Source organism: Rana temporaria, chromosome 5 (genome assembly GCF_905171775.1).
Source record: "Rana temporaria chromosome 5, aRanTem1.1, whole genome shotgun sequence".
In the NCBI taxonomy this organism is placed as follows: Eukaryota; Metazoa; Chordata; class Amphibia; order Anura; family Ranidae; genus Rana; species Rana temporaria.
In genome coordinates this window covers 417,621,812-417,634,290 of record NC_053493.1, presented here as the reverse complement: position 1 = coordinate 417,634,290, position 12,479 = coordinate 417,621,812, and the positions used below count along the sequence as shown (strand labels likewise).

The window sequence follows — 12,479 nt, the reverse complement described above, 5'->3', positions numbered from 1 at the left end:
GATATTAAGATCTATATAGAGGAATCAGGACCTCCTTCCTCCTGCTGGTGACCCCTCTAGTGATATTAAGATCTATATAGAGGAATCAGGACCTCCTTCCTCCTGCTGGTGGCCCCTCTAGTGATATTAAGATCTATATAGAGGAATCAGGACCTTCTTTCCTCCTGCTGGTGATCCCTCCAGTGATATAAAGATCTGTATAAAGGAATCAGGACCTCCTTCCTCCTGCTGGTGACCCCTCTAGTGACATAAAGATCTATATAGAGGGATCAGGACCTCCTTCCTTCCGCTGGTGACCCCTCTAGTGATATAAAGATCTATATAGAGGAATCAGGACCTCCTTCCTCCTGCTGATGATCCCTCTAGTGATTATGCCGCCATGTGTTTTGCGGCAATTTGGGAATCGCTGGCAGAATCGCGGCGAGGTCCCTGGCTCCTCCTATATACTACAAACAAGGATTTTCAGACAGAATGTGACCAGCTCTCTATTTTTCCGCCTGATCTGAACACAGACCAGCATTGCGATCATTGAATGACGATAGAGAAGTGGAGTGTAAGGTGTACATGGCCCATAATTGCTGTGTAATACGTCTCATTATCTCCGTACATTCATCACTCCGTCATCTCATCCAAACCCATAATGGGATTCTTTCTGCACAGTTTAAATAAGGTGACTGAGAACCGCAGCATTGAGGGGCCCTTCACACCAGTTGCCATGGTAACAAGGTGCCACAGGGGGGGCCGAACTGACAGAGTGCAGCAAAGCAGCGGAGTTGGTGGGGACGTCACGGGGAGATCACACGGCAGACGGCGGAGGCTCGGTGTACAGACACAGCGGACGGTGGTCATGGATCCGTCTCAGTCCTCTATGATTATTATATGGGGGATCCATTTATAGAGATCAGCAAAATGATGGCTAAAGTTCATGGGGGTAGATTCAAGAAACAATTGCGCCTGTGTAACCATAGGTTACACAGCGCAATTGCTTACTTGCCCCGGCGTAACGAGTGCTTCTGATTCAGGAACCTTGTTACGCCGACTGCAGCCTAAGATCTGCGCGGCATAAGGCTCTTATGCCCGCATATCTTAGGCTGCATTCTTGCGATGGCCGCTAGGTGGCGTTCCCGTTGTGCTCAGCGTATAGTATGCAAATTGCATACTAACACCGATTCACAACGTTGCGCGAGCCCTGCGTACGCAATTTACGTCGTTTCCATACGGCGTTTTTTGCGTAAGGCTGCCCAATGTTACGTATACCCATCGTTCCCGCATCGCGAAATTTGAATTTTACGTAGTTTGCGTAAGTGATTCGTGAATGGCGCTGGACGCCAATCACGTTCACTTTGAAGCAAATGATGTCCTTGCGATGTCATTTGCCGCAATGCACGTCGAGAAAGTTTCCCGACGGAGCATGCGCGCTACGATCGGCGCGGGAACGCGCCTAATTTAAATGATTCCCGCCCCTTACGGGATCATTTAAATTGCGCCCGCTTGCGCCGGGCATTTTGCCGGCGCACCCGCGCAATTTACGGAGCTTCTGCTCCGTGAATCAAGGGCAGCGCAGCAAATTTGCGGGGCCCCAGGGCAAAAACGTTGCCCTGCGCCTCCGTAAATAATGCGCAATTCTACCTGAATCCGGGCCATGGTGTTTTATAGCTTAGCTTGATGCAAAAAAATTGCAAAATTGGGGGGCAGGGGGACAAAATGTGGCGTACACACAGAGGACACTTTATCGGGTGCACCGACTTGCCAATCCGCAAATCATATCGCTGAGACTCAATGGGGGAGATTGACTAAAACTGGAGCACACAGAATCTGGAGCAGCTGTGCATGGGAGCCAATCAGCTTCTAACTTCAACTTGTTCAGTCCCATTCACACTTGTGAGACTTGTCAAGCGACTTTGGACACCAACGAAATAAACAGTATTGCATAAACGTGTGTTTCATACAACAATGCAGCCACTTCGGCTCTACATGTTTCGCCCCGAAGAGCTTCCTCAGGAGTCTTAAGAGTGCTGCTATATAGTTGATACTATAGTATAGACCAGGGGTCTCCAAACTTTCTATACAAAGGGCCAGTTTACTGTCCTTCAGACTTTAGGGGGGCCGGATTTCTATCGGGAGTAGAAAAAGTGCCAGCATCAGATGGAGTAAACAATCTCCCATCTTTGGTGTCAGTGAGAGGAATTGTGCCCCATCATTGGTGTCATTGGGCTCCATTGTTTGTGTCATTAGGAGGAATTGTGCCCTATCTTTGGTGTCATTGGTAGTAATTGTACCCCATTGTTGGTGTCATAGGGAGGAACTGCGGCCCATCTTGGTGTCATTAGGAGGAAAGGTCCCCCATCATTGGTCTCATTGGGCCACCTTGTTGATGTCATTGGAGGGAACTCTGCCCCTTTGTTTGTGTCAGTGAAGGAAATGGTGCCCCAGGGTCCGGATGAAAGCAAGCAAAGGGCCACATCCGGCCCCCGGCCCGCAGTTTGGAGACCACTGGTATAGACCATGAGAACAAACATTTATGAACATTTACAAAATGTTACAACCAATATCTAAATTGCATAACATTAATATCGGTATTTTGTAATTTTAAATATATTGGTATGTAACATTTTGTAAATGTTCATAAATGTTTGTTTGTTCGCTTTGTCTATAGTATCAAATTTATGCAGCACTCTTAAGACTCCTGAGGAAGCTCTTCAGGGCGAAACATGTACAGCCGAAGTGGCTGCATTGTTGTATGAAACGCATGTTTATGCGATACATTTTATCACTCCTCCTTTTTAAGGTTAAAAATTTCCAGTGACTTCAGTGACCACCTCTAGCTGGAATGCCTGCTCACCTCCAAAAGTTGACCCCACTACAGAGTCCACACGCCTGTGATTATACCTCTCAGGATGCCTTGGGGAAAACAACTCCTCCTCCAGGTGTAATCTAGTAATCTGTTGACTAATGTTCTAATAGCTGGTGATCTGATGAAGAGTATATTATGAACTATAGTGTGTGATGGTAAGGGGGTGTAGTGTAGGTGTGAGGGTAGGGGGTGCACATACGTATTGTATTGTATTGTAGTGTAGGTGTGAGGGTAGGGGGTGCACATACGTATTGTAGTGTAGTGTAGGTGTGATGGTAAGGGGTGCACATACGTATTGTAGTGTAGGTGTGAGGGGTGCACATACGTATTGTAGTGTAGGTGTGAGGGGTGCACATACGTATTGTAGTGTAGGTGTGAGGGGTGCACATACGTAGTGTAGTGTAGGTGTGATGGTAAGGGGTGCACATACGTATTGTAGTGTAGTGTAGGTGTGATGGTAAGGGGTGCACATACGTATTGTAGTGTAGTGTAGGTGTGATGGTAAGGGGTGCACATACGTATTGTAGTGTAGTGTAGGTGTGATGGTAAGGGGTGCACATACGTATTGTAGTGTAGTGTAGGTGTGATGGTAAGGGGTGCACATACGTATTGTAGTGTAGGTGTGAGGGGTGCACATACGTAGTGTAGTGTAGGGGTGAGGGGTGCACATACGTATTGTAGTGTAGGTGTGAGGGGTGCACATACGTATTGTAGTGTAGGTGTGAGGGGTGCACATACGTAGTGTAGTGTAGGTGTGATGGTAAGGGGTGCACATACTTTAGGCCCTATCCTGCATCGTTGAATTGCAACTACCACCATCCCCGATGTGATCGCTCCTCACTCCTACCTGGAACGTGCGGGTCTTCCAGGCCGGTGGGGATCTTCCACTGATCAACCTGCAGCTTCAGCGCATTCACTTCATCAATGTCACCGGGGACCCTGCGAGGACAAACACATCCTCAAGTCATGGCGCTGGCTCAGCGGATTCACTCATTACAATCCAAGCCGACAATTCATCATTATATTACCGATACACACACAATATCTCACAAAAGTAAGTACACCCCTCACATTTTTGTAAATATTTTCTTGTATCTTTTCATGTGACAACACTGAAGAAATGACACTTTGCTACAATGTTGTGTAGTGAGTGTACAGCTTGTATACACTGCGGGGTCCCGGACCTCCAGAGGCCTAATGGTGACCTCCAGAGTCAGGGAGAGCCGACATCCTTCTATGTAGAGTGGGTTACAAGGCATGGTGGGTGTAACGCAACTTGAAGTGATGGGCGCCAGACACTTTTTGAATGCAAAGAGATTTATTGTCTCTTGAACAAGAACTGTGGGAGAGAGTGTTAGGGCCAATACACCCTTAAGTAGATGCAATGATCTCAGAGACTTCTATAGGTAGACAGCTATACAGTGGAAGGCCTCCAGCTGGACACCACTTATGTATAGGTAGGACCGCTGTCTCCTATAGCAACAATCTTGTACCGGGTAACTAACGGTAATTGTACTTAACTATCGGCAACACAGTTCTCCTTGCACACTACAGTCGCTCACTGTAGATCTTCACTCTCTGAACTCCCAGTCTCTTATTAGACTCTCGGACCCAATCACCATTGGATCTCCTGAGCTCTTCCACTTCCATTACTCAGTATCTTCCTCAAGCGTCACCCCCACTTCACCGCTGGGTCCCTGGCTTGGCACTCACATATACTCTTCAATCGTCACCCCCTACTCACCTGCTAGGTCCCTGGCTTGGTACTAATAGGTACTCTTCAAGGGTCACCCCTGCTGACCCGCTGGGTCCCTGGCTTGTCACTCACTGATGCTCCTCAAGCGTCACCCCTGCTGACCCACTAGGTCCCTGGTTTGGCACTCAAAGATGCTCTTTAATCATCACCCCCTAGTGACCCGCTGAGTCCATGGCTTGGCACTCACAGATACTCTTCAATCATCACCCCCTAGTGACCCGCTAGGTCCCTGGCTTGGTACTCACAGATACTCTTCATGTGTCACCCCTTACTGACCTGCTAGGTACCTGGCTTGGTACTCACAGATACTCTTCAAGTGTCACCCCCTACTGACCTGCTAGATCCTGGCTTGGCACTCACAGATACTCTTCAATCATCACCCCCTAGTGACCCGCTAGGTCCCTGGCTTGGTACTCACAGATACTCTTCAAGTGTCACCCCCTACTGACCCGCTAGGTCACTGGCTTGGTACTCACAGATACTCTTCAAGTGTCACCCCCTACTGACCCGCTAGGTACCTGGCTTGGCAGGCACTCGCAGATACTCTTCAAGCGTTACCTTTGCTGACCCGCTTGGCAGGCACTCACTGATGCTCCTCAAGAATCACCTCTGCTGTCCCGCTGGGTCTCTGGCTTGGCACTCACAGATACTCTTCAAGCGTCACCCCCTGCTGACCCGCTGGATCCCTGGCTTGGCACTCAGATACTCTTCAAGCGTCACCCCCTGCTGACCTGCTGGATCCCTGGCTTGGCACTCACAGATACTCTTCAAGCGTCACCCCCTACTGACCCGCTTGGCAGGCACTCACTCATGCTCCTCAAGCGTCACCCCTGCTGACCCGCTGGGTCCCTGGCTTGGCACTCACAGATACTCCTCAAGCGTAACCCCACTAGCTTTCTCGGTCCCTGGCTTGGCAGGCACTCACTGATGCTCCTCAAGCGTCACCCCCTGCTGACCCACTGGATCCCTGGCTTGGCACTCACAGATACTACTCAAGCGTAACCCTGCTGGCTTGCTCGGTCCCTGGCTTGGCAGGCACTCACTGATGCTTCTCAAGCGTCACCCCTGCTGTCCTGCTGGATCCCTGGCTTGGCACTTGCTGAAGTTTTTCCACTTCTTCACCGTCCCCGGCTGGTGAGAACACTGCTCTGGTACTGGTTCAAGCTTACTCACAGTGGTCTCTGGTAACAAGGTGGATGGTCCCTTAGTACTGGCGACAGCTTCCCCTCTACCTCCAACCACAACTGGTTCCCCTTCCGGATGAACCTTTACTCTCGGCTGGACTGTAATACTGCAGTCCCAACCCTACGCTAATACTGCAGTCCCCGGGATAGGCCTCAGGCTTCCAGCCTAGCAGCCCGGGACAGCGTAACCCCTTGCCGACCGCTGCATGACTATATACGTCGACAGAATGGCACGGCTGGGCAGATTGACGTATATATACGTCGCCTTTGAGGCCCGGGATTGTGGGCGCGTGCCCGTGGGCCTGACCGCGGGTCCCGCGGACTCAATGTCTGCCTGGAGTCCCACGATCGTCACACGGAGAGGAAGAACGGGGAAATGCTGATGTAAACAAGTTCTGTTCTGCCTAGTGACAGGACACTGATCACTGCTTCCTGTAATCGGGAGCGGTGATCAGTGTCGTGTCACACGCAGCCCATCCCCCCTACAGTTAGAAGCACTCCCTGGGACAAACAACCACTTCAGCGTCCCCTCCTGGTTAACCCCTTCACTGCCAGTTTCATTTTTACAGTAATCAGTGCATTTTTATAGCACCGATCGCTGTATAAATGACAATGGTCCTAAAAAATGGCGTCAAAATTGTCCGATGTGTCCGCCATAATGTCGCAGTCACGATAAAAATCGCTGATCGCCACCATAACTAGTAAAAAAAAATATATATATAATAAAAATGCCATAAATCTATCCCCTATTTTGTAGATGCTATAACTTTTGCGCAAACCAATCAATAATGGCTTATTGCGTTTTTTTTTTTACCAAAAATATGTAGAATCGGCCCAAACTGAGATAAAAAATGTTTTTTTTTTTTAAATATTTTTTGGGGGGATATTTATTACAGCAAAAAGTACAAAATATTGCTATTTTTTCAAAATTGACGCTCTATTTTTGTTTATAGCGCAAAAAATAAAAACCGCAGAGGTGATCGAATACCACCAAAAGAAAGCTTGATTTGTGAGAAAAAAAGGACGCCAATTTTGTTTGTGAGCCACGTCGCACAACCGCGCAATTGTCAGTTAAAGCGACGCAGTGCCGAATCGCAAAACGTGCTCTGGTCTTTGGCAGCCAAATGGCCCGGGGCTGAAGTGGTTAACACACGTCCACCCAGACAGCAGTACAGGTGGCACGGAACCCCCGATCACCTGACTCCACCCAAATAAATAGGCTCTCCCACCAGGCCAAGGGACTAGAGAAACCCCAGCCAATTGGCTGAGACACCCCATCCATTCATAACCTGACCTTGCTAAGGCCTTGTCTATCTAATGTCACCAGCATACTGCCACCTAGCGACAGAAGAGGGAAGGTGCAGCAAGTCCCGAACTAGAGAGGAATCAGTGGATCTACTAACAATTAACCAGGGCAACTACCACCTGGCAAACTAAATTTACGAAGCAACCCTTCCGAAACACCAGGGTGCTTCATCTACATTGTAGCAAAGTGTAATTTCTTCAGTGTTGTCACATAAAAAGATATAATAAAATATTTACAAAAATGTGAGGGGTGTACTGACTTTCACTCTGGGTTCTGTTTAAATAGAAGGTGATTAACCCCCCCCAAGGAAAGAGACTTGTGAATCTAGAGGAGACCAAGACTGGGAAGAGCATGCTAACTCCATGGGAGGAAATTAACGACCAAGCCCCCCGGTGCCGCAAGGCCACAGTTCTGACCACGTATACCCAAGTTTTCCTCTACAGTACAGCGGAACCTCGTATTGCGAGTAACGCGGTTTACGAGCGTTTCGCAATACGGGCGCTGTATTTTTAAAAATCGTAACTCGGATTGTGAGGCCCGGATTCACGTAGAATCACGTATCTTTGTGCGGGCGTAACTTATCCTATTTACGTTACGCCTCCGCAACTTTGACAGGCAAGTGCCATATTCTCAAACCAAAGTTGCGGCGGCGTAGTGTAAATAGGCCGGCGTAAGCCCGCCTAATTCAAATGTGGTAGATGTGGGCGTGTGTTATGTAAATTTCATGTGACCCCACGTAAATTACGCTTTTTACGAACAGCGCATGCGCCGTCCGTGAAAGTATCCCGGTGCGCATGCTCCAAATTAAACCGCAAGAAGCCAATGCTTTCGACGTGAACGTAAATGACGCCCAGCCCTATTCGCGAACGACTTACGCAAACGACGTAAAATTTTCAAAATTCCACGCGGGAACGACGTCCATACTTAACATTGGTACTAGGGTTGTCCCGATACCACTTTTTTAGGACTGAGTACGAGTACCGATACTTTTTTTCAAGTACTCGCCGATACCGAATACCGATACTTTTTTTTAAATGTGTCCCCAAATGCAGCCATGTCTCCCCACATATGCAGCCATGTCCCCCCACAGATGCAGCCATGTCCCCCCAGATGCAGCCATGTCCCCCCCAGATGCAGCCATGTCCCCCCCATATGTAGCCATGTCCCCCCCATATCCAGCCATGTCCCCCCCATATGCAGCCATGTCCCCCCATATCCAGATATGTCCCCCCCATATGCAGCCATGCCCCCCCATATGCAGCCATGTCCCCCCATTATCCAGCCATGTCCCCCCCCATATTCAGCCATGTCCCCCCCATATGCAGCTATGTCCCCCCATATCCAGCCATGTCTCCCCCCATGCAGCCATGTCTCCCCCCATATCCAGCCATGTCCCCTCCATATCCAGCCATGTCTCCCCCCATGCAGCCATGTATCCCCCCCATCCAGCCATGTATCCCCCCCATCCAGGCATGTCTCCCCCCCATGCAGCCATGTATCCCCCCCATCCAGCCATGTATCCCCCCCATCCAGGCATGTCTCCCCCCCATCCAGCCATGTCTCCCCCCCATCCAGCCATGTCTCCCCCCCATCCAGCCATGTATGCCCCCCATCCAGCCATGTCTCCCCCCCATCCAGCCATGTATCCCCCCCATCCAGCCATGTATCCCCCCCATCCAGGCATGTCTCCCCCCCCATCCAGCCATGTCTCCCCCCCATCCAGCCATGTCTCCCCCCCATCCAGCCATGTATCCCCCCCATCCAGCCATGTATGCCCCCCATCCAGCCATGTCTCCCCCCCATCCAGCCATGTATGCCCCCCATCCAGCCATGTATGCCCCCCATCCAGCCATGTCTCCCTCCCATATCCCGCTTACCTGCATCCCCACTACCGCCGACTGTGTAATACGCGCCGGGAACATTACAGCTTTGAATAGCTGTAATGATTGGCGCCGCGCTGCGTATAGACACTACCCCTCGCTCGGGATTGGACAGTTCACCCGAGCAAGGGGCAGTGTCTATGCGCGGCGCGAATCATTACAGCTATTCAAAGCTGTAATGTTCCCGGCGCGTATTAAACAGGCGGCGGTAGCGGGGATGCGGCGTAACGGCGGCGGGATGCAGCGTCACGGCGATGGCGGCGGCGGGGGGACGGGGACGGGGACGGGGGAGTATTCAATTTTGGTATCGGGGGTATTTGCGGGAGTACGAGTACTCCCGCAAATACTCGGAATCGGTCCCGATACCGATACTAGTATCGGTATCGGGACAACCCTAATTGTTACGCCGCATGTACGCCTCATATAGCAGGGGTAACTTTACCCTGGGAAAAGCCTAACGTAAACGGCGTATCTGTACTGCGTCGGCCGGGCGTACGTTCGTGAATTCGCGTATCTAGCTGATTTACATATTTCTAGGCGTAAATCAGCGTACGCGCCCCTAGCGGCCAGCGTAAATATGCAGTTAAGATACGACGGCGTAAGAGACTTACGCCGGTCGGATCTAACACAAATCTATGCGTAACTGATTCTAAGAATCAGGCGCATAGATACGACGGCTCGGACTCAGAGTTACGACGGCGTATCTGGAGATACGCCGGCGTAACTCGTACGTGAATCTGGGCCTGAGTGTTTTTTTTTCGCAAAACAAGCAGGATTCAGGCCAAAGCGGTGTGCAGTACCGCGTTTGGCCTGGGGTGGGGGGGCGCCAGAGCCGAACATCTGCATTCGGAAATGCACAGAAAGGCCCGAGGACAGCTCGGCAGACCTCTCCAATTGTCGGGAACAAAGTCTTTCCAAGGTTTTCCGAGGTCAGAAGAGGTGTCCTCTGGCCTTTTCCGAGGCTCTCCGGCGCCCCCACCTCTGGCCACATGCGGTATTGCATGCCATTGAAGTCAATGCGGAACAAATTATTTTAGTTTCCATTGACTTCAATGGGGAAACTCGCTTTGCTATGCGAGTGCTTTGGATTACGAGCGTTCTCCTGGAGTGGATTATGCTCGTAATCCGAGGTTCCACTGTATATGAAGTCAATGCTGGAGCCGTACCTGAAGATGCCCTCGGTCTGATCTCCGTTCAGTGCCAGCACCTCCTCGGACAGCCGGGTCTGCACCCAGGGCAGCTGGCGCTCCGGGTACCTCTCCTTCTGCATACTCATAATCTCCTGTAAGGAGCTGGCGAACATGGAGGGGCTGAAGACGGCGTTGCGGGCGTGCTTGATCTCCTCAAGGTTCGGTTTCTTCAGTCCCTGGAACACAAGGAAGAGGCAAGAAGTCACACGGGGACCGAGATATCACACTCCTTTATGGATCACATGTTTTTTAACCACTGCAGCTCCGGAAGATTTTACCCCCTTCATGACTAGGCTATTTTTTGCTATTCAGAACTGTGCTACTGTAAGTGGTAATTGCGCGGTCATACAACTGTACCCAAACGAAATGTATCTAATTTTTTCCCACAAATAGATCTTTCTTTTGGTAGTACTTGATCACCACTGGAATTTTTATGTTTTGAGATATAAATGAAAAAAAAAAAAATTTAGGAAAAAAATAAAACAATTTTTAGTTTCTGCTATAAAACATATTTAACCACTTAAGACCCGGACCAAAATGCAGGTAAAGGACCCGGGCAGTTTTTGCGATTCGGCGCTGCGTCGCTTTAACTGACAATTGCGCGGTCGTGCGACGTGGCTCCCAAACAAAATTGGCGTCCTTTTCTCCCCACAAATTGAGCTTTCTTTTGGTGGTAATTGATCACCTCTGCGGTTTTTATTTTTTGCGCTATAAACAAAAACAGAGCGACAATTTTGAAAAAAATTCAATATTTTTAACTTTTTGCTGTAATAAATATCCCCCAAAAACATATACCGTATTTATTGGCGTATATCGCGCACTTTTTTGCCCTAAAAATCAGGGCAAAATCGTGGGTGCGCGGTATACGCCGATACCCGCGCCGAGTTTTGAATACTGCGCCGACATATACCGAGCGCAGTACACTCGGGTATAGTCGGGCAGTCTCGGCTCCTTCCGCGCTCACGTCCTGGACGTACAGCACGTCAGCGCGGGTAGCCGAGCATTGCCGACAATACACGAGTGTACTGCGCTCTGTATATGTCGGCGCAGTATTCAAAACTCGGCGCGGGAAACGAGCGGGGAGGACGCGAGGACACCGTAGAAGGACGCCGGACCCGGAGAAGAGGACACCCGAAGCCGCAGAGGCCGCCGATGGACGCCGCGCAAGACACCAAAACTGTAAGTACAAAAAAAACTTTTTTCCCACAGGATTGGGGCCAACTTTAGGGGTGCGCGGTATACGCGGGAGCTCGTTATACCGCGATAAATACGGTACATTTTTTTTCCCTCAGTTTAGGCCGATGCGTATTCTTCTACATATTTTTGGTAAAAAAAATCGCAATAAGTGTTTATCGATGGTTTGCGCAAAAGTTATAGTGTTTACAAAATAGGGGGTATTTTTATGGCATTTTTATTAATATTTTTTTTTACTAGTAATGGCGGCGATCAGCGATTTGTTTTCGTGACTGCGACATTATGGCGGACACTTCGGACACTTTTGACACATTTTTGGGACCATTGGCATTTTTATAGCGATCAGTGCTATAAAAATGCATTGGATTACTATAAAAATGCCACTTGCAGGGAAGGGGTTAACACTAGGGGGCGGGGAAGGGGTTAAGTATGTTCCCTGGGTGTGTTCTAACTGTAGGGGGGATGGGACTGATTAGGGGAAATGACTGATCGCTGTTCATACATTGTATGAACAGACGATAGGTAATTTCTCTCCCTGACAGGATCAGGAGCTGGGTGTTTACAACCATCAGTGCCACCTATCAGTGCCCATCAGTGCAGCTTATCAGTGCCCATCAGTGCGACCTATCAGTGCAGCTTATCAGTGCCCATCAGTGCCCCTATCAGTGCCACCTATCAGTGCCCAATGAGTGCAGCTTATCAGTGCTCATCAATGAAAGAGAAAAATTACCTGTTTTCAAAATTTTATAACAAACTATGAAAAAAATAAAATTACCGTATTTATCGGCGTATACCGCACACTTTTTTGAAAATCAGGGCAAAATCGTGGGTGCGCGATATACGCCGATACCCGCTTTCCGAGTTTTGAATATTGCGCCGACATATACCGAGCGCAGTACACTCGTGTATAGTCGAGCAGTCTCGACTTCTTCCGCGCTCACGTCCTGGATGTACAGGACGCGAGCGCGACAGTAGCCGAGCCTGCCCGAGTGTACTGCATTCGGTATATGCCGGCGCAGTATTCAAACTCGGCACGGGAAAAGAGCGGGGAGGACGCGAGGACGCCGCAGAAGGACGCCGGACCCGACGAAGAGGACACCCGAAGCCGCAGACGG

General features: G+C 49.7%; 1 protein-coding gene across 1 annotated transcript in view; it reads right to left on the bottom strand.

Moving 5' to 3' along the window:
* Positions 1–12,479, bottom strand: part of ARHGAP39 (Rho GTPase activating protein 39) — a 175,782-nt gene that overhangs the window by 10,717 nt on the left and 152,586 nt on the right. Inside the window, exons 6-7 of the mRNA XM_040354714.1 lie at positions 10,147–10,346; positions 3,702–3,793 (exon numbers count right to left, since the gene is read on the bottom strand). Coding sequence (XP_040210648.1) covers positions 3,702–3,793; positions 10,147–10,346 — 292 coding nt within the window. The remainder of the gene's footprint in view (positions 1–3,701; positions 3,794–10,146; positions 10,347–12,479) is intronic.